The sequence below is a fragment of the Schistocerca nitens genome, chromosome 4 (genome assembly GCF_023898315.1).
Source record: "Schistocerca nitens isolate TAMUIC-IGC-003100 chromosome 4, iqSchNite1.1, whole genome shotgun sequence".
Lineage (NCBI taxonomy): Eukaryota > Metazoa > Arthropoda > Insecta > Orthoptera > Acrididae > Schistocerca > Schistocerca nitens.
The window spans coordinates 661,120,223-661,143,908 of record NC_064617.1 but is presented as its reverse complement, the minus strand read 5'-3'; the positions used below and the strand labels follow the sequence as shown (position 1 = coordinate 661,143,908).

At 40.9% G+C, this 23,686-nt stretch overlaps 1 protein-coding gene across 1 annotated transcript in view; it reads right to left on the bottom strand.

Annotated features, from left to right (window-relative positions):
- Window positions 1-23,686, bottom strand: part of LOC126251672 (serine/threonine-protein kinase RIO1) — a 116,843-nt gene that overhangs the window by 36,934 nt on the left and 56,223 nt on the right. The window contains exons 5-8 of the mRNA XM_049952250.1: window positions 18,926-19,112; window positions 18,714-18,832; window positions 13,056-13,159; window positions 5,480-5,691 (exon numbers count right to left, since the gene is read on the bottom strand). Of these exons, the coding sequence (XP_049808207.1) occupies window positions 5,480-5,691; window positions 13,056-13,159; window positions 18,714-18,832; window positions 18,926-19,112 (622 nt within the window). The remainder of the gene's footprint in view (window positions 1-5,479; window positions 5,692-13,055; window positions 13,160-18,713; window positions 18,833-18,925; window positions 19,113-23,686) is intronic.

The window sequence follows — 23,686 nt, the reverse complement described above, 5'->3', positions numbered from 1 at the left end:
GAATACAAATGTCTCAAAAATGAGATCGACAGGAAGTGCAAAATGGCTAAGCAGGGATGGCTAGAGGACAAATGTAAGGATGTAGAGGCTTATCTCACTAGGGGGTAAGATAGATACAGCCTACAGGAAAATTAAAGAGACCTTTGGAGAAAAGAGAGCCACTTGTATGAATATGAAGAGCTCAGATGGAAACCCAGTTCTAAGCAAAGAGGGGAAAGCAGAAAGGTGGAAGGAGCATATAGAGGGTCTATACAAGGGTGATGTACTTGTGGACAATATTATGGAAATGGAAGAGGATGTAGATGAAGATGAAATGGGAGATACGATACTGCGTGAAGAGTTTGACAGAGCACTGAAAGACCTGAGTCGAAACAAGGCACTGGGAGTAGACAACATTCCATTAGAACTACTGACGGCCTGGGGAGAGCCAGTCCTGACAAAACTGTACCATCTGGTGAGCAAGATGTACACGACAGGCGAAATACCCTCAGACTTCAAGAAGAATATAATAATTCCAATCCCAAAGAAAGCAGGTGTTGACAGATGTGAAAATTACCGAACTATCAATTTAATATGTCACAGCTGCAAAATACTAACGCGAATTATTTACAGACGAATGGAAAAACTGGTAGAAGCCGACCTCGGTGAAGATCAGTTTGGATTCCATAGAAATATTGTAACACGTGAGGCAATACTGACCTTACGACTTATCTTAGAAGAAAGATTAAGGAAAGGCAAACCTACGTTTCTAGCACTTCTAGACTTAGAGGAAGCTTTTGACAATGTTGACTGGAATACTCTCTTTCCAATTCTGAAGGTGGCAGGGGTAAAATACAGGGAGCGAAAGGCTATTTACAATTTGTACAGAAACCAGATGGCAGTTATCTCCCCAATGTTCTTCAATCTATATATTGAGCAAGCAGTAAAGGAAACAAAAGTAAAATTTGGAGTAGGAATTAAAATCCAGGGAGAATAAATAAAAACTTTGAGGTTCATCGATGACATTGTAATTCTGTCAGAGACCGCAAAGGACTTGGAAGAGCAGTTGAACGGAATGGACAGGGTCCTGAAAGGAGGATATAAGATGAACATCAAGAAAAGCAAAATGAGGATAATGGAATGTAGTCTAATTAAGCCAGGTGATGTTGAGGGAATTAGACTAGGAAATGAGACACTTAAAGTAGTAAAGGGGTTTTGCTATTTGGGGAGCAAAATAACTGATGATGGTCGAAGTAGAGAAGATTTAAAATGTAGACTGGCAATGGCAAGGAAAGAGTTTCTGAAGAAGAGAAATTTGTTAACATCGAGAATAGATTTAAGTGTCAGGAAGTTGTTTCTGAAAGTATTTGTATGGAGTGTAGCCATGTATGGAAGTGAAACATGGACAATAAATATTTTGGACAAGAAGAGAATAGAAGCTTTTGAAATGTGGTGCTACACAAGAATGTTGAAGATTAGGTGGGTAGATCACGTAACTAATGAGGAGGTATTGAATAGGATTGGGGAGAAGAGAACTTGACTAGAAGAAGGGATCGGTTGGTAGGACATGTCCTGAGGCATCAAGGGATCACAAATTTAGCATTGGAGGGCAGTGTGGAGCGTAAAAATTGTAGAGGGAGATCAAGAGATGAATACACTAAGCAGATTCAGAAGGATGTAGGTTGCAGTAGGTACTGGGAGATGAAGGAGCTTGCACAGGATAGATTAGCATGGAGAGCTGCGTCAAACCAGTCTCAGGACTGAAGACCACATCAACAACAATTCAATTTGCAATATTAATCTAAGGATTTATGCTTCCACTTTAATCTTTTCCAGTTTTCAAACACTCATTGTTTCACTTTCCTCCACAGAGCTGTGGATCAAACAGTTTTCAACAAATCCTTTCCCTGCTGTAGAGAGTGTTTACATAAGTTCATTTTGCTGTCTACTAAGAATGGTTCTGTACAGACAGTGAAACCCTCACTCTCCCTCCACTTCTCCTCAAGAAAATCACTTTTCCAAGCACAGAATTTTTTGCTAACTCTTTATTAATGAGTATCTCATCTAGAAATCTAGAAATAATAATCACGGAGGTGAAATTGAGATATCTGAATTTTGTAATTCTGTGTCTGAACACAGTAAAATTGAGACTTAGCACTAAGTATCATTAAGAGATATTACACATCCTCAGGGCGAGAGAGTAGGTGTGGCATAAGAAGGAGCAAGAACATTTTGAGATTGGGTGGGTGACAGAACATCACTTTAGGAGGGGTGGGAAGGATTGTAGGCAGTTTGTTCTGCATTTATCATCATGATGGTAAGTTGTTGAAGCCTGGCGAAGGATATGCTCAAGTTGTTCCAATCCATGATGGTGTGTGATGAGGTAGCTGGATCATGAGGGCGATGTGAGGATTAGGTGCATGTGTGGATCTAACATGGAAAATGTTTGCCGACTAGGTTTGGCATAGTGCCAGTCTGTGAAGGCTTAATATCTTCAGTATAATGTGCAAGGGACTGCTCGTCGCTGCTGATGTGCCATCCACAGATCGCCAGACTATACTGTAGAGACCTTAGGTTGGAAGAGATGCAGGTACTGTGGGTGGCTAGCAGGTTTGATATGGACTGAGGTCTGAATTGTGCTATCAGGGAAATGTACATCCATGACCAGGAAAGGGGCACTATAGGCTGAGGACACCCAGGTGAAGTTGATGAGGGACACTATGTTGCAGCTGTGAAAGAAAGAGGATAGGATCTTGGCCCTGGGTCCAGACCATAAAAGAATCATCAAAGAACCTGAAACTGACAAGGGGTTTGGGATTTTGGACGGCTAGGAAGATTCCTCTAAACGGTCCATAAACAAGTTGGCATAGGAGGGTGTAATGTAGGCACCCATGTCCAGATCTGTTGGTGCATCTTGTTTGCAGAGGAGAAATAGTTTTGTATAGGAATATAGTTTGTCAGATACATAACGAGTGGGTTCAGAGTCAGTACAATGTTGGAAGAGGTAATGTTCAATAACAGCACCACCACTGGGCATGGGTGGTGGTGGTTTATAGGGAGGCAGTGTCAATATTGGCAAGGGCACTGGGAATGGGCATGGTTGGTGTTTGTTTGTAAGGAGGTGGTGCCAGCAATGAAGAGTAGGGAACCATTTGGTAATGGGGTGAGCATAGAGAGACAATGAAGAAAATCAGAAATGGATGTTATCCTAGACATCTGGGATGGGATCATTATCCTGGTAGGTGGAAGAATCATGCCAGGTTCATCACAACTGTGGCAGAGCCACTGTCTGCAGGGGCAGGGATTAAATTGGTGTCTGTCTTATGCTTTGAGTGGCTGTTCTTTCCCCCTGCTCAGAAATGAGGAATGTCCTAAACTAATAGTTCCCAATCACCCACACTCTTGCCTATGAAATATCCTAGTCCATCCTAACACTACAAATACTCCCAACCCTTGCCACAGAAGTCATACCATGAGAAGGACGTGGGTGTGAGACTTGTCTAAGCATCCACTCAGCACATCCTACACCAATCCTGTCAGAGGCAGCACTACGTGACAGTGAGAGCAGTCATGCCATATCATATCACATTATGCAACAGCTCTGCTGTAACTTCTATAAAGTATTTTATGTGAGAATGACCACCAACCAGCTGTCCACCCGAATGAATGGCGACTGCGAACTGGGGCCCAGAGCAGAGTCAACCACCCAGTGGCAGAACATGCTACTGAACAAACCATGCTCGATTTCAATGGATGCTCCCGAATCCATACAATCTGGTTCCTTTCCACAACTGCAATTTCTCTGAATTGCCTAGATGGGAACTGTTCTTCCAATGCACCCATCCATCCATAAATACTTCTGGTCCCAATGTCTGACAGCTCCTGCCCCACACTTGGCTCCAACCTGTCTAGCTTAACCAATTCTACACTCACACCCTCCCCACTTCAGTGTCCCTCTTTCTTCTTCTGTCAAATACTAACCCCCCCCCCCCCCCCCAAACCACTCCTCCGTATTATTGTGCACTGCACACAACTCCCCATACCTGCTGACAGAACAAGTTCACTGTCGCCACATTCCTAGCCCTTGAGCCAACTGCTCTCTCTTACAGTTGTCAGCCACCTTATCCCACCTCTCCAACACATTTCCCCACCTATCTCCACTCAGCCACGCCACCTGAGAAGTATCCATACCCCAGCTGAACAGCAGCAGAGGCATAACATAGTCAGAAGAGTTCCTGTCATACGCTTTTGGTAATCACAGTTTCTGTGGTGTAATACAGCTTTAAAAATATTAGCGTAAGAGTTAAAAATCACCACAGTGAGGAGAGTACATTTCCTGATACAATAACTACATGTATGTTGTTATGGTATTCAGTCCAAAGACTAGTTCGAAGAAGCTTTCCAAGCTAGTCCACACCGTGCAAGCCTCTTCACTTCTGCATAACAACCACAATCTACATCCATCTGAAACTGCTTACTGGAGGCCTTGGTCTCTCTACAATTTTTACCCTTACACTTTCATTGCCAAACTGAGATTTCTTTGATGCCTGAGGATGTGCTCTGTCAACCAGTCCCTTTTTTTAGTCAAATTGTGCCATAAATTTCCCATTTTGGCAGTTCCATTAAGTATCTCCCGATCTATTATCTGATCTACTGGTCTAATCTTCAGCAGGCCTCTATAGCACCAAATTTCGAAAGTTTCTACTCTCTCTCCTTTCCTCTATTGCTTATCAACCACACTCCATTTCCATGCAAAATTACTCTCCAAATGTTAAAAAAACAGGTGGATCCCTTCCGACTGTTGTCTCTCCCCCCCCCCCCCCCCCCCCTTCATGTCCTCTGACTCTTCTCTGCAATTTATCTTCTGTAGAAGTCATAAATATCCTTTCAATCCCTGTATTTTATCACTGTTACCTTCAAAATTTCAAAGGGTGTAGTCTAGTCAGCATGTCAAAAGCTTTCTCCAATTCTACGAATGCTATAAACATAGGTTTGACTTCCTTCAAACCATCTTCTACAATAAATTGGAGGGTCAATATTGCCTTTTGCATTACTACATTTCTCTGGTACCAAAACCAATCTTTTCTGAGATTGGATTCTAACAGTTTTTCCATTCTTCAGTAAATTATTCATGTCAATATTTTGCACCCAAATTAAAATGATTTCTTTTTCAAATTCTTAACATTTTTTACCTGCTACCATTTCACTTCCGCTTCCCTTCCTATTTATTTCATTCCTATGTGCCTTATATTGCCATTTCCTGTCTTATCCTAAACAATTCTGTACATCCTTCCTTAGCTAATCAACAGAAATATTTCTTCTGTTACCCTAGTTTCTCTGCAGTTATCTTCTTTGTACATATATCTGTCTTTCTGACTTCACAAGACAGAGCACTGATGTTGCCACATTCTTCTAAGTAATCTTCAGGCTAAGCAACACATGCAGAGTGACTGTGTTCTAACCTCACCCAATTTTTAACATACTGCACAGACATTCTTACCTCCTGTAGATTCTTTGGTATGTAGGCTTTCTTGAAGACTTCTTCTTCAATTTGTTCTTGAGCTGTTGTCTCTTCCAGAGTTCTTGAAGCAGCTTTTTCTGAAACTCTATCTAAGTATTCCTCCATATTTCTCTCCGTTACAGTTGGATCAGTAATGAAGTCAAACAGTTCTTTCACTGTCATTGTTGCAACTCCTTTGCGTCTAAAAAAGTCTGTAAACAAGGTGGTGTTCTCTAATGAGAAAGGAGCCTTGTGATACATTTTATTAGAGACATAGTAAGCACACCAGAGTTAACTTATCTAGGATAGCTCATAATCAAGAAGCACAAATAAGTGCCCAGTTTCACATGCCAGATTTAATAAGGTTTCACATATTGTACTGTAATAATACCCCTCCCACAAACACATATATATATCACTGCAATGTATATTTAAAGTACATCAACATGCAGTACGATTCCATGTTAGATTAGCACACGTAGCATACTCAAACAGTAATATTACATCCGACCACATGAGGTACTTGATAACAGAGGTTTACTTAAATCTAGGATATTACATACATTATAACAACACAGTGCCTGATTTCAGTATCCTGTAAGTCAGAATGACACCTGAATTGGGAGTGAGAGTAGCCTTATTTAAGTCTATTTTAGGTTGTTGGAGAGTGGGATGGGGAGGTCTCATTACAACACTCATAACTTCTATGTTCAAATTGATTCCACAGAACTTTAACCATTTTCGAAAGCAAACTAATAGTTGTCTAGAGAATTGTCAATTTTTATTTTCATTCATCTTCATACTATTGCAGTTAAGAAATTGGAAATAGGTTATACTAAGTTGTGTGACCATTTTCACATTTTAACTGCTTATGCTTTCCTGAGTAATACATGGATTATTATTTCCCAGATTATTGATGGCAAGTCATCCTCTCTTGTGCTGCCTTTTGAGAAACAGGTCTGCAAACAGTATGTGTCCCTTTTATGCTAAGATCACTACGGTTGTTTCAAATTGCCTTTCTTGGAATTCCAAAATGATCTGGTTTTGGTAGGGATAAGGTACGAAAATGACAAAATTATTTCCACGACAGTAGTGGCTGGTGCTCATTTGCGTTGGTAGGATGCAGGTAACAAGTCAATGAACTTCATAACGGAACTGCTCCAAACTGTTTCACACAACCTCCAATTGTGTCATAATGCTTCAGAACCACTAGAAAAAATGTAAATATGGTAATTATACACTTACAAATTTATGCCTAATCCAAACAAATACTAAAGCTAATAATAAAGTATGTACAGAAGTGAACTAAATATTTTTGTGTTGTGTGTGTAATAACGTATTTGGTTGATGTGCACCTAACCACTTGATCTGTAGCTTCTCTTCCACACTGAATTAATGTATAATGTAAATGGATAGGCAAAAAACTCATCTCACCAAGTGGTGACAGGAGAATACACTTAAAGTTATTTAAGTATGCAAGCTTTTTGAACCAGTGGTTCCTCCTCCTAGCAGACATGTTGAAGGGGAAGGAAGATGGCTGAAGGAAAAGGACTGGTGAGGTTACGGAAATGGGGAACGTTCAGGAAAGTCACCTAGAACCCTGGGTCCAGGGAGACTCACTGAATGAGATGAGAGAGAAAGGCTGGTTTTGAGGACTTCACTGGATGAGATTTGAAAATCTGAGAGCTTAAAGGTGGAAGAGAGGGTAATACGCATGACAGGGAGTACTGCCAAAACACCACACAAGTTAATGAGAGCAGAATGCTAAGTGCATTGTATGTGTTGTAGAGGTGGGAGTTGGGAAGGGGGATTTGGGGGGGGGGGGGGTGGGGAGTGATAGACATGTCAGAAAATGAGAGAGAAAACTAAAGGGAGTGGAGAAATGAACAGTTACTGTGAACAATTGGTGAGACTGAAAAAATTAATGTAAATTAAGGCCTCACGGGTGGCAAGAACCAAGGACATGTTATAACACCATTTCCCACATGCAAAGTTCTGAAAAATTGTCTCCAGGGGAAGAATCCACATGGCACATGTAGTGAAACAGGCACCAAGGTCATGACTGGCATGTAGTAGAGCATGAGCATGTTCTGCAACAGAATATTGTGTTTTTTCCCGTATACATTCTCTGTCTATTCATCCTAACTCATAACATAGCCATGCTGATGTTAAAGGGTGAGCAGTGTTTACATAATAGCTGGTGTACAACGTATGTCATTTCACAGGTGGCTCTCCCTTTGAGAATATGTTTTGCCAGTTACAGAGCTGGTAAAGGGGGTGGTAGAACAGTGAGTAGATCTTTCATTTATCCAATTACATTACATTTTAAAACACTGATTATTTTCATTGATATAGTAACTTAAAATGTGTTTTTAGCAAACAGTCTTTTTTATATGGATCAGTACTGAGAGATGGCACCATTTGCAGTTTGCAACATTTCTCGTTGATGAATGACAATGGGAAGGGGGCGGCAGACAGGAGAGGGGTGGGCAGAGGGGGGAGGGGGAAGGGGGGCAATGCAGGGTAGAACAAGCATCACACTGTGTTGTGCATCAAGAGTGCACTTAATTCATACAGCTGCTGCCTCGACAGCTAGCTTCCCTCAACAATGGAAGTTTTGCTGTTGCTTCATTACAGTATTGTATGGTCTCAAAGTTTGGCCACTGTGTCTTAAAGCTTCCTATTTTTGCCAATTTCTGCCAACTGAGAACTAGAGTCAAGTTGTTTAAGCTAGACTGATTCAAAATATTTGATAGAATAATAATTGAAATGGGAAACCTATCTCACACATAATACATCATTTCATCCCATTTTAATTTCCTACCAGAGCTCTATCTTATTCTGAAAATTATGCAGTGTACTGGAGAAGCAGTCAAATTCGGCTACCTTGACAATGGACTATGACACAGCTACTAAATTTGACTTCAATGACCTTATCAATGAGTTTTCTGCACTCAGAGCAAGGAAATGGAAAGTAAAATTATAATAAGAACTCAATTCTTGAAAAGGAATTTGTTGTCAAACACTTGATTACAGACATTTTTGTTTTGTTTCCCAATTAATAATTCATACATTGTTAATAAATTAAGAGGAGCAAATTGTGGGGCGCTCAACGGTGCGGTCATCAGTGCCCATACACAGCCCAATTTTTTATACACAGTCCAATCTAACCACTGTCACAAATGATGATGACATGATGAGGACAACACAAAACACCCAGTCCCCGGGCAGAGAAAATCCCCAACCCAGCTGGGAATCAAACCCAGGACCCCGTGATCCAGAGGTAGCAACACTAGCTACTAGACGACAAGCTGCAGACTATCTCTCCCACAAGCTACAGATTATCTACAATACACCATGATAAAATCAATGTACAGCAGCTACTGCAAACAGTAACACAGACTTTGTTTTACTCTACATTCTTTTAATGAGTTTGTACAATCTGTAAATTATTTACTACAGTGATACATTTAACAGCAGAGGTGAGGTCCCAATGAACAACGAAGGGCTGCACAATAAGAGATACGATTATAAACGAAGATATTAGAATAGAATGCATTACTTTCAACATGAATCAAAAAATTCAAAAATATAATGAAGATAGGAGACAACATATCATGTGAATCTCAGGCTACAGATTCCCCGGAAAATGTAAATAACAAGTTGAGTGGGAAGACAGATAGACAGATACTGGAAGACCTTGGTGGGGGGGGGGGGGGGGGTGAGAGGAATGACTCACTGAGTTCGGAACAGGCAACACCCTAATTGTTTTAAGGAATATGACTACAATGATGAGACATTTAATTTGTTCTGTGCAATATTTTTTTGTCAGTTTAGCTCACTGACGTAATATTTTTCAGCAACACTTCATTTTTTATCAAACCTATCTTGCAAATTACAGAATTTCCTATATCTGTGTAGAAAAAAAATTGCGGAAAGGTAGTCACATACATCTTCTTCCCTGCATACAAATGATTTCAGACTAACTTCACCAAAATTTCACAAGTGCAAACTGATGACTGCCATGGAAGAGTGTGTCTGGTTGTGGAATAGAAATCTAGCACAATTTGGGCTTATGGCATTTAATGCACTGTGGAACTCTTTCCTTGCTATTTCTTGTAGAGAACTTTATTGATTACATTTGTAAAGGGCATACATTCACAGTGGAATAGGATGCTCTTTGTGATTGAAAATGTGATGAGCATTCACACAGAGCCTTTACTCTGCATTTTATTGCACGTGGCTTTTCTGTCAACAGCGACTCTGAGCCTACAAATAGCCTTTTTCCAGAACTGTTTCATGGGTAACAATACATTTTACTGCCTACGATAACAGGCACTCTGATGCCTTGATATGAATCAGGAAATTAAATGAATTAACATATGGTGTGTAATAACAATGGCGAAAATTTTGACTGGAGACAAGACTTGTGCCAGTGGCTGAGGGAGTACGACCATTATTTTTACTGCACAGTTATACATGTAGAGGAGAAAATTCCTTTTAATGATGAGTTAGACAAAGTATACAATGGATATCGTAAAGGAGACTACAGGATAATCTTTGGAGATATTAATGCTAAACAGCCTTGTATTGGAAAATAAATCTATATGATTACCCAAATCACAATAGGAGCAGGTTTGTACAATCTGTTTCCTCCACAAACATGGTAGTGCACAGAAAAAATTTTAACCACAAAGATATACATAAAATGACCCAGAAATATCCAGATTGAAATACTTTTAAACAAACTGACTATCTCCCAATACGCACAATGTCTGTTCAACATAACGGATGTAAGGTGTTGTAACAGTACTAATGTTGACTCTAACCATTACATTACAATAGCAACAATCGGAAGTTGTAATGCGAGGTATGTATATGGATGTCATGCAAGTAAATTCCATATTGATTCACTCAAGGAGCTTGAGGCTGCTCAAAGACTTTCTGACCAACTAAAGTGAGACCTCATCCACTTACCCTACAGTGAGTGTATCTAAGAAATATGTAAGAACCTAAAAGCCAGCATTACAAAAACTGCTGATGTAGGCCATACACAGTGGCTTATATGATGGAGGGTGCACATTACTAACAGCAATTAAATATGAGGTCTACAAGAGAACACAACAGGTAAACCACACCCGAGGATCTATGGAGATTATAGAACAGTAAGAAGAGAAGAGAAGAGAAGAGAAGAGAAGAGAAGAGAAGAGAAGAGAAGAGAAGAGGAAGAGAAGAGGAAGAGAAGAGGAAGAGTTGCACTAAAAGAAAAAGAGAGAGCAAGAAAAGAAAGAAATGAAACAGCTGCAAGGAATGAATGAGGAGTAAGTTAATTAAGATCCAAAAGGATTTCCAGTCTAGGACACATTTATATAGAAGTACAGATGGTTCAGTTTTGAATAGTGATGAAGCAATATGTAAAAGATGTTGTTAACAACTTTAACTGCTGAATGAGCATTTAGCTGAGAACCAAAGAATCTTACCCTCTATAAATACAAAGTCAGAAACACAGAGACCAGTACCAACTGTTGGGAAGGTGGAGGCAGCCATCAAAAAACTGAAGAATAATAATAAGGCCTCAGAAATGAATCCCATACAAGCATAATGTAAAAATGCAAGAAACAAACTTGTTAAACATTTCCAGTAGTTTATGATTACAATTTGGGTAAATGAAAATATCCCCGATAATGGAACATCATCATATGTCTGATAGACGGGAAACGTGGTATCATGGCATGCTCCAACTATAGGGGATTTGTCTACTATCTACAGCACATAAATTATTCTCCAGCATCCTGTTTAGTAGGCTTGCACCCTATGTTGAAAATGTAGCTGGTGACTGTCAATGTGGATTTCATGAGGGAAATTCTATTACTGATGAGCTCTTCAAGACACAGCAAATACAAGAAAGTGACAAGAATTTTGGACTGATACACATCACCTTTTTATAGACTTCAGATCAGCCTACGACAGTATCGATGGAAGAGTGCTGTAGATAGTAATGGTTCCCAATAAACTGATTGCCTTAGAGAAAGCTACTATGAACAACACCTGGAGTCAAGTTAAAATATAGAATCTGTTATCACGTGCTGTCACTACAAAAAGATGGAGTAACACAAGCAGATGCATTATTCTGCCTTCTGTTTAATATTGCCATGGAAAAAGGTTATGTGAGATGCACGAGTCAATACACAGGACTATCTTGTACTAACCATATGTAGATGATATTGATAGAATTTCAGGAAAAGCAAGAGCAACAAAAGAAGGTTTTCCAAGTCTTGAAAGAGTTGCTAGAAAGATGAACCTATAGATAACTGGAGGAAGAACCAAGTATATACCCATTACTAAGAAAGACTATCCTAATGAGCCTCCATTCATCATCTTATCAGTTTGATTTCACAGGTAGTTTCACTTCTATCAGAAAAACTGTTCCTGAAGCTTCAGCTCTGAAATCCAAAATTAATGTGTCCACCAACAAGTGCTACCATGCCATCAGAAAACATCTGAAATCTAACCCGCTGTTCGAGAAAACTCAAGTTATGACACAAAGTTTACGTAACGCTTGCACTAAAATATGGTCTGAAACATGGACATTAACGAAATTCAGTGAAGAGAGATTGACACATCTGAAAGAAAGATTTTGTGACAAATTATTGGATCAGTGGAAGAAACTAGTATCTGGAGGAGGCAGCTCAACTATGAATTACAGAATCTATATAAAGAATGAGACACTGTCAGCTACATTAAGATTAGAAGGAGGGAATGGACAGGACAGGTACTGAGAGCTAACAACAGAATGATAAATAGATATTCAGTTCAGTCCCTGAAAGAACCAGGAGAGCTGGACAACCAGAGCTAAGGTGGGAGAAAAGTGTCAGAGAGGACCTAAGGAAAATCGGAATTCAGAATTGGAAGAGTTTAACACTAAACAGCAAAGAATGGAAAAATCCTCTACAGAAGAGCAATGCTCATAAAGGGCTGTCTTGTCATCGCCGCTGGTGGTGATGGTGGTGACTTTGACTACATAGTCTGTTTACCACTTACTGAGCCAACTTACTGGGCTTAATCTCTTACCTCCCTAGAACAGTTTCTGAAATAAAAGTTTAAGACATGCAGATCCATGAAGCTCACATTTCCATTTGCAGCTTACATTTCCATTTGCAGCTCAAGGCAACACTTGAGTTATATTAATATGACAAGAACCAACACAACAAAAGTTCATTGACATTAATGCAATCTCTGTCTCAGGCCAAAATTTCATCCTGTCCTTTTAGTTTTATTCAAATATTTTCTGTTTTGCTGCTTTTGTTATCCCTGCACATTACACTTTGCGATTATAATGTTTTCCTCACTTGCTCAAATGCTTCAAATGTGACATAACTATACTCTTCCTAGTACAAATGTTCTAAGAAATCTTTTTCTGACCATGTAAATGTTCATATAAATACACATCAATAACACAAAGTCAAATTTCATGAACAGACTAGACTCTCTGAAGATGTGAGTGACAATTTCGTTTTCATCACATCACCACAAGAAAAAAGGACAGCTTGTGGAATAATAAAACTAAATTCCATACCTGAGATGTTTGTACAGTCTTTCCTTAAGAATTCCAATGCATGAGGATGGTCATGTTCTACTGACTGAGACACATCTATCATATAAATTTGACCATCGTGATACCTGTAAATAAACAAAAATATGGTGAAGAGAGTTATACTCTGACATTTCGGGAATTTAACAAGCTTCAGTACTCGCATGACCACTTTGCCAAGTTATGAAAGATAATAGTGCATTATACATAGTCATAATATCTGTGTCTAAACTTTCAACTCGATAATAACAAACATTCTCTTTTTCAGAAACGCTTTCCTTGCCACTGCCAGTCTATACATTTTATATCCTCTCTACTTCGACCATCATCAGTTATTTTGCTCCCCAAATAGCAAAACTCCTCTACTACTTTAAGTGTCTCATTTCCTAATCTAATTCCCTCAGCATCACCTGACTTAATTCAACAACATTCTAATATCCTCGTTTTGCTTTTGTTGATGTTCATCTTATATCCTCCTTTCAAGACATTGTCCATTCCGTTCAACTGCTCTTCCAAGTCCTTTGCTGTCTCTGATAGAATTACAATGTCATCAGCGAACATCAAAGTTTTTATTTCTTCTCCATGGATTTTAATACCTACTCCGAACTTTTCTTTTGTTTCCTTTATTGCTTGCTCAATATACAGATTGAATAGCATCGGGGATAAGCTACAACCCTGTCTCACTCCCTTCCCAACCACTGCTTCCCTTTCATACCCCTCAACTCTTGTAACTGCCATCCACTTTCTGTACAAATTGTAAATAGCCTTTCGCTCCCTGTATTTTACCCCTGCCACCTTCAGAATTTGAAAGAGAGTATTCCAGTCAACATTGTCAAAAGCTTTCTCTAAGTCTAGAAATGCTAGAAACGTAGGTTTGCCTTTCCTTAATCTTCCTTTTAAGGTAAGTCATAAGGTCAGTATTGCCTCAAGTATTCCAACATTTCTACAGAATCCAAACTGATCTTCCCCGAGGTTGGATTCTACCAGTTTTTCCATTTGTCTGTAAATAATTCGCGTTAGTATTTTGCAGCTGTGACTTATTAAACTAATAGTTCAGTAATTTTCACATCTGTCAACACCTGCTTTCTTTGGGATTGGAATTATTATATTCTTCTTGAAGTCTGAGGGTATTTCGCCTGTCTCATACATCTTGCTTACCAGATGGTAGAGTTTTGTCAGGACTGGCTCTCCCAAGGCCGTCAGTAGTTCTAATGGAATGTTGTCTACTCCTGGGGCCTTGTTTCGACTCGGGTCTTTCAGTGCTCTGTCAAACTCTTCACGCAATATTGTATCTCCCATTTCATCTTCATCTACATCCTCTTCCATTTCCATAATATTGTCCTCAAGTACATCGCCCTTGTATAGACCCTCTATATACTCCTTCCACCTTTCTGCTTTCCCTTCTTTGCTTAGAACTGGGTTCCCATCAAAGCTCTTGATATTCATGCAAGTGGTTCTCCTTTCTCCAAAGGTTTCTTTAATTTTCCTGTAGGCAGTATCTATCTTACTCCTTGTGAGATAAGCCGCTACATCCTTACATTTGTCCTCTAGCCATCCCTGCTTAGCCATTTTGCACTTCCTGTCGATCTCATTTTTGAGACATTTGTATTCCTTTTTGCCTGCTTCATTTACTGCATTTTTATATTTGCTCCTTTCATCAATTAAATTCAATATTTATTCTGTTACCCAAGGATTTCTACAAGCCCTCGTCTTTTTACCTACTTGATCCTCTGCTGCCTTCACTACTTCATCCCTCAGAGCTAACCATTCGTCTTCTACTGTTTTTCTTTCCCCCATTCTCGTCAATTGTTCCCTTATGCTCTCCCTGAAACTCTATACAACCTCTGGTTTAATCAGTTTATCCAGGTCCCATCTACTTGAATTCCCACCTTTTTGCAATTTCTTCAGTTTTAATCTACAGTTCATAACCAATAGATTGTGGTCAGAGTCCACATCTGCCCCTGGAAATGTCCTACAATTTAAAACCTGGTTTCTAAATTTCTGTCTTACCATTATATAATCTATCTGATACCTTTTAGTATCTCCAGGATTCTTCCATGTATGCAACCTTCTTTTATGATTCTTGAACCAAGTGTTAGCTATGATTAAGTTATGCTGTGTGCAAACTTCTACCAGACAGCTTCCTCTTTCATTTCTTAGCCCCAATCCATATTCACCTACTAGGTTTCCTTCTCTCCCTTTTCCTACTGTCGAATTCCAGTCACCCATGACAATTAAATTTTCGTCTCCCTTCACTGCCTGAATAATTTCTTTTATCTCATCATACATTTCTTCAATTTCTTAGTCATCTGCAGAGCTAGTTGGCAAATAAACTTGTACTACTGTAGTAGGTGTGGTATTCGTGTCTATCTTGGCCACAATAATGCGTTCACTATGCTGTTTGTAGTAGCTAACCCGCACTCCTATTTTTTTATTCATTATTAAACCTACTCCTGCATTACCCTTATTTGATTTTGCGTTTATAACCCTGTATTCGCCTGACCAAATCTTGTTCCTCCTGCCACCGAACTTCACTAATTCCCACTATATCTACCTTTAACCTATCCATTTCCCTTTTTAAATTTTCTAACCTACCTGCCCGATTAAGGGATCTTACATTCCACGCTCTGATCCGTAGAATGCCAGTTTTCTTTCTCCTGAAAACGACGTCCTCTTGAGTAGTCCCCGCCCGGAGATCCGAATGGGGGACTATTTTACCTCCGGAATGTTTAATCATACAGTAATGCTGCATGCCCTCGGGAAAAATTACAGCTGTAGTTTCCCCTTGCTTTCAGCCGTTCGCAGTACCAGAACAGCAAGGCCATTTTGGTTAGTGTTACAAGGCCAGATCAGTCAATCATCCAGACTGTTGCCCCTGCAACTACTGAAAAGGCTGCTGCCCCTCTTCAGGAACCACACGTTTGTCTGGCCTCTCAACAGACACCCCTCCGTTGTGGTTGCACCTACGGTACGGCTATCTGTATCGTTAGGCACGCAAGCCTCCCCACCAACGGCAAGGTCCATGATTCGGGAGGGAGGCGGGGGGGGGGGGGGGGGCGATTTCGGATGCAGTGCATCTTATTTTTGACCAGGTTCTTTCCCAGCAATTAGGTTCTCTGTGCTCTGAGTTCATATCTCTTCTTGGATGGGATAATTTGTGCCAGTAATTTTGTGTCCCACACTACCCTGAAACCTTTGGTGTGGCTGTACTTTTTCTTCTGTGTGCACCCTGTTCCAATGGCTTTGTGTAATCAAGTGATACCGAAATTGAACAGGCTGATGTCATCAGGGGTACACAGCCTATTACATGAGTGAGTTATTGGTTAGACTCGTCTGGGTCCAGTTTTTCTCTAAAACTGATTTACCTGAAGCCTATTTACAGGTTCCGCTGGATGAAAATTCTAGATTGTACCTTGTGATTAAGAGGTCCTTCAAGTTGTACCAATATCAGTGCCTCCCACTTGGTGTGGCTAGTGCCCCAGCAATTTTTCACTTTTGGAAACAATTGATGATGTCCATTTTAGGGTGCATCAACTACCTCTTTGTGAATTTTAAAATTTTCCCGGCGAATTGACTGTTCAAACAAATTTCGGGCTTGCAGCCGGTCGTCGTTCAATACTTCGCACGATATTTCAACTGGACACCTGCCAGTCATCTTCAGGTGAGCCGTCGCAGACTGGCGATAAAGTTCTCCGCTCCGCAATATATAGCGTACTGTAACTATTCTGCGCATGCGTCGAAAACTTGATAGTTGAACCAACACTGCCCGCCGGCAGCGCCCTCGCTGGTGGAATAGCGGAACTCAGTCGCCCTCTGCGTTGCTGTTTGCCACGGCCGTCGACGCACTCTGTCGTCTTCGATTTGAGCAAATCGTGGAGATGATGGTATTCCATGCACTGTCCAGCTGGTAGCCGCTGTCACGGTTTAACAGATTTTCCGCCAGTCGTATTTCTACGGATTCTTTAATAATGGAATCCCAGAAAGACGTTGCTGTAGACAAAATAATTGTTTTCTCATACTCCATTGAATGTCCAGTAGAAATACAATGTTCAGCAATAGCGGACTTGCTTGGCTGCAAAAGGCGGGTGTAACGTTGATGTTCAGTGAAGCGTTCTTTCACGGTGTGTGTGGTCTGACCTATGTAAGCCATACCACATTGGCACGGTATCTTGTAAATTCCAGCCTTTCGCAGTAACAGATTGTCCTTAACTGATCCCACAAGGTCCGCAATCTTTGATGGTGGGCGGAAAACCACTTTTACCTGAAATTTTCGGAGGATTCTCGCTATTTTAAAATCCGGTAAATGCCAAATAACACCTTGCTTGGTGCAAGGAGCATAACCACTGGACGACTGAACAATGGAAAAACATTGCTTAGAGTGACGAATCACGGTACACAATGCGGCGATACGATGGCAGAGTGTGGGTATGGCGAATACCTGGTGAACTTCATCCGTCGGCATGTGCAGTGCCAACAGTGAAATTTGAACGCAGTGGTGTTATGGTGTGGTTGTGTTTTTTGTGGAAGGGGCTTGCACCACTTGTTGTTTTTCGTGGCACTATCACTGCACAGGCCTACATTGATGTTTTAAGCACCTCCTTGTTTCCCACTGTTGAAGAGCAATTTGGGGGATGACGGTTGCCCTCTTTCAACACGATGGAGCACCTGTTCATGATGTACAGCCAGTGGCAGAGTGGTTACAAGACACAGAGTCCTGAGCTGAATCCCGAAGAACACCTTTGGGATGTTTTGGAACGCTGACTTAATGCCACGCCTCATCGATTGAAATTGATACCTCTCCTCAGTGTAGCACTCCCTTATGATTGGGCTGCCATTCCCCAAGAAACCTTCCAGCACTTGATTCAACGTATGCCTGCAAGAGTGGAAGCTGTTATCAAGGTTAAGGGTGAGCCAACACCATACTGACTTACAGCATTACCGATGGAGGGCGCCACGAACTTGTACATCATTTTCAGCCAGGTGTCTGGATACTTTTAATCACATAGTACACTTCGCAGAGAACAGGCACTGCACATGTCCACAGCCGCACCACTTCCACCCTACTAACCAGTTCCAGCCTGGAATCTCCTTCCACCAAATAATCACCACCTGTAGCATCTGCTGCAGAGGCCACCAATATGTAACAGTCACCCCAATACATTAGTGGAGTGCCCTTTTCCCAAGAGAGGAGGGGAGAGATAACTGTTGCACATACTACTTTGATATGCGCTGTGGCTCCTGGCCACTGGCATACACTTTAAATGTTCTGCCAATGGCATCCGTGTGTGCTGGCCACCAGAGGCTGCCCCCAATGGGCCGAACGAGTTGTGCATATAGCTCGGTATCTGCTGCACTGTCTGCCTGAACGTCCCCTCTTCATGAGCGAAGGCACTCGCTCTCGTATTGTGTCCATACTTACTGTCATCAACTACTTGTATCGGTACCGGGACTGTTTCTATGTTTGTGTCTTATGTTCTCAACTGTTGTTAACTTGTATGTGGAAGAAAACTAACATATAGTTCACTGTGGCCATGCTATTGTTTGTGTCTTAAAATGTAGGAGAATCTGAACTGAGATGACATTTCACTTGCTTCTACAGTTTAAGCAGTTCCAAATCACAAAATTTCAATGTGAAAAACTCACAGCATATTGAATTCACTGAGGTCTGCATGCACAAGTTTGCACTTGTTGTACATTGTCCACATCATTACAACACAGTCCCTATAGAGCTTGCATGCTTTCGACACTGATAATTCCACATCCTGTAAAATTAAAAATAGTAAAAATAAGTATAAAAATATATTCATAATACTGAAAAGGAAAACGAAAAGCATGCAGACCGAAAAAAACCAAACCTTTAATTTAGGAGAAGGCCAACCATTTTTGCCTAGGAATTCCATAACTAAAACATGGCTCCTTAGCAAAATAGGTTCTGGAACAGCAAGACCTACAGTGTACATGCGAACCAGATTCCTCATTTCTTTCTCTGCCCAAACTCTTACCATTTTCCGTGGGTTACGGCGGCAATAACCATGTCGAAACCTGTCCAGTTAAAGTCGCATGTATTAGTGTCCACAGTATCATTGAAAAACATAGCAACTAAAGATGTTCCTTAATGCTAATTATGATTACAGTAGCGAAGGAATGACTACTGACACACTACCTCCAAAACTTCTGCAGCATAATATATTAGCAGCTATATTTGTTGTTATAAAATCTATGATACAATATATTTCAAACAGTCTGTTTCAAAAAACTGTAGGGAACAGGATTCTTTCTGACCCCCGGTTCTGCTCATGAACACTCAAGATTATTTCATTTAGAGCTACCATGTTGAAGAGAGAGCAACCAGGAAAATTAAAGAATTCAGAATGTCACAACTCCAGCACAGTCAGACCTCATATTGATCATGACTCTTGATGCCTGATATTAAGTGCATTTAATTATGGCTGAGTCATGCCCATCTGGTGCATGGAACACTCCAGCTTAAAATCAGTGGAGAGCATTTGGCTTTTCATGTGTCCTCTTCAGAAGCTCAATTTAGCACATCTTTCTGTCCAAGTGTGGGTGATTTTCTTGACCAAAGAAGCAGGGTCTCCACTTTGTATATTTTCACTCCATGTTGCCTGATGTAATTACATTCTGGGGATGTGCATCTAAAGCAGTTTAAGTATTTGTTCAGCAGAAGGGAACAGTAAGAACACCGTGTGAAGTAGCACACCTTGTTGAGGCATGTTGAAGGGTCTTGGAACTTTAACATTACTTCCCAGTACATTTTTGTGTTGGTAATAAAAATCAGTTTCTGATACACAATCACAATGCAAGACACAAAAATAATTTTCATGTAGGTATTACCCTCTTGTCTGTGATTCTATGTGGATTTATGTACTCTAGTACAAATGCATTCAAAATCTTCCATCTAACAAATCAAGAAATTGGTAATCCCAATAATTTCCTAAGAAAATTGAAAACATATCCCTTTAGCAAGTTTTACAAATTATATGAAAATCAAGATTCCAGAATTGAAAATTTACATTAGCTACATGATAAATAACAGTGTTTATTATGAAGCTACACAATTTGATGGGCATACTGTAAACAGTACTTTGCATTTATGGATGTAGGCACTTTTCTATTTTAAAACTATCCACGTATTCAAGTAAATATTAAGCTATATTTTGTATCTGACACTGATTCAGATTCCCCGCCTAGTGCAGAGGCGAATATGTCAGAGGTATCAAGTGGTTGCTGTGGGCCACTGCCTTAAGGGGAGCTACAGCCTGTGGCCCAGGTTCGTGGTGAACCTTATTGCTCAGTGTACTTTCTAGTTATTTGTGTCGCATCATTACACAGGCAAGATGACTGTTTCCTGACCTCACGTGTCTACTGATTCAGAACTTTTGCGTTTCCATGCTGACTTCGTATGACCAGACTTATTGGTGTTCACTCATGAACTTACAGGCTATTGTGGACTCACAAGAACATGTGTTTATTTCCCTGTTTGGTCTATCAACTGGAGCAAGTGGAAGCAAGTGGAAATGAACAGTCTACCTATGACACACAGGATAGTAAACTTCCAATATGAGATAAAAATCAGATATTTAATATAACTGAAGAAGCATCTTTTTTTAAAAAAAATAGCACGTATTTCTAAATTAAAAGGTTAAATTTAGATGTCATAACCACTAATAGCATTAAGAGTGTAGTATTGATTTACTGCCAATGAAATTTACAGATTAAGTTTCTATGATATGCTTCAGTCCACATCCCCGATGGTTCCCCTTTTTTGATGGATTCTACAGTGTAGCAAACTTCACACAGTATTTATAAATCCTAACAGATTTCCATACAATCAGTGCTTAGCCTTCCCAGAAAAACACGTCAAAGTTCAACTTATACACAGGAAACTTACTCATGTTTAAAAAGTCATGGTTGTGGAGTACTCAGAAAAATTCAAAAAATGTTTGTAAAATAATATAGGTAAACTAGGATGCAAGGAGAGGTGGAGGAGAGAGGCACTAATATAAAAAAGAAAAGAAAATTACAAATGTATACATCAAAACTCACTAAATGAGTATTTGGAATGATAAATCCAAGTGAAAATACAAACATGACAAAGAAAACATTCTAACTCTGCTGACATAGAATCATCTTTCTGTTATAACTTCAAGTTGAACAAACATATTTCAAGGACGACACAATACATGAAAGTCACAGATCAAGTAAACAGAGTATGACGTGTGTCACTTTAACAGTCAAATCATAACTGAGTCCGAGTCTAGCGGCCGCTGGCTGGCTGGCTGCTTAGGTGGCGCTGCTGCTGCATGGCTGGCAGACAGCGCCACATGTAGAGGACGCGCGTAACTGCGCGGCAGCACTTTGAAAGATCGGCGAGTCACAACACTTTTCCCCTGTTTGAAGTTTTTCCACAGGTCTTGATGGAAGTGGCCTGTAGATTGTTAACGTGCATAGGTGTTGTTTGACTGGCCGTACGGACGGAAGTGTCCCCGATGATAATGGGTCGAGATGACAAGACACATGGGGGTCAAATCTGCTGGGGCCCCGTGCACCAATCTGCCCGTTGTGGCAAGTCCGGGTATTATAACAGGAGACATGGGCGATGCGTCCGCGTCCGTAGGAGAAGGAGGCGAGTAGAGTTGCTCTGACAGATGATGGTCATCTGGTTCCTGCATGGGTATGTTACACGCGTCCTCTACATGCGGCGCTGTCTGCCAGCTATGCAGTAGCAGCGCCACCCTAAGCGGCCAGCCAGCCAGCGGCCGCAAGACTCAGACTCAGTTATGATTTGACTGTTAAAGTGCACACACGCCTTACTCTGTTTACTTGATCTGTGACTTTTATGTATTGTGTCTTCCTTGAAATATATTTGTTCAACTTGAAGTTATAACAATTGGCGACGAGGTAGTGATTTTTCTTTTCCGTCGTTGACCCACATGTTTCCATGGCTACTTTAGAGCAACTATTGCAAGGTCTCATAGAACAGCAAACGCTTCTCACAAATGTGATTCGTGATTTCGTCGTGGCATCAATTGCGGGGCGTCTCTCGTCGTTGTCTCTACCTCCTTTTCCTCCTTACGACGAGATGGTGGAAGACTGGTCTGATTACGAAAAATGTCTTCGACAGCACTTCTTGGCATTTCATGTCGTGGACGGACAAACATGCAAGTCTCTGTTCTTCTCATGTATTTCACCTCAAACATATCGGTTGTTGTCGCAATTGGCTCCTTTGAAAGATCCTGCGTCTTTGTCCTTTGCTGAAATGTGCTCACTTCTGTCCGTCTATTTCCAAAAGCAAACGCATGTGGTACACTTTCGTGTTGCCTTTTATCGTTGTCAAAAACAACCGAATCAATCCTATCGCACTTGGGCTACTGAACTTCACAGCCTTAGTAGAAAGTGTCAATTTGTTACTGAAGTTCACAAAGAATCCTACGCCGATTCCATGGTACGGGATGCTATTATCCGATCGGTGCCCGACAAAGAAGTTAGGCAGCGTGCCCTTCAGTTGGCAAATCTGACTCTAGATGAAGTTCTATCCATCGCTCAGTCTTTTGAAATTTCTTGCGCCGCTGGAGTGCAAATAGAGGCATGGGGTGACGTCGGGGAAATACAACCTCTGTGAAATGTTGACGAAGCGTGTGGCGTGTCCCCGCTGGCCGACGTGGCCGCAGTACGCTCCCAAGCGCAGCCTCGGCCTAACCGTAAACAAACCTCTAAGAAACTGCAGCAAAACCCATGGCAACTTCCTTCATGTCCGCGGTGTTTTACGAAACATTCACAAGAAGACTGTCCACAACATTGGGCCGTGTGTCACAAATGCAAAAAAAAAAAAAAAAAAAAGGGTCATGTGTCATCCGTTTGCAAATCCGACCGCATACATGATGTTCATGAACATGGCGCTGATTCTGATTCTGTGTTGTCTGTCAAATGTACTTCTTCCCTGGTCGAGATGTTCGCATGCAGGTGGATACTGGTTCTGCTGCCACTATCATCAATTCTCAGACGTATCTTCAGTTGAGTTCTCCAATCCTGTCACCTGTCTCTAGGCAATTACAGAATTACAATAAACAGAAGATTTCTCTCTTGAGACAATTTGATGCTGAGGTATCTTACAAATCTGTCATTCACACTGTTCCCATATTTGTGGTCGACCATAGTAACGCGGAGAATCTTTTTGGTTTCGATGCCTTTCACGTTTTTGGGTTCTCCATAGATGATTGTCAATATTGTCTCTGATGCCATTCCTTATGCTCAATTGGATTCCTTGTTGACGACATTTTAGTCCCTTTTTTCTCCTGGGTTAGGCCATGCAAATGACTTTGATGCTCATATCACGCTCAAACCCACTGCTCGGCCTAAGTTTTTTCGGGCTCGGCCCATTCCTGTGGCCCTTTGTGATCAGATCAAAACGGAGCTGGATCGTCTCACTGCTTCAGGGGTCTTGCTTCCTGTCACTTCCAGTGAGTGGTCCTTTCCTGTCGTTGTCGTTGCTAAGCCAAATGGTGATAGTCGTCTCTGTGGCGATTTCAAAGCCACCGTAAATGCAAAATGCCTTATCGACACTTACCCTATGCCTCGCACAAACGAAAAAATGG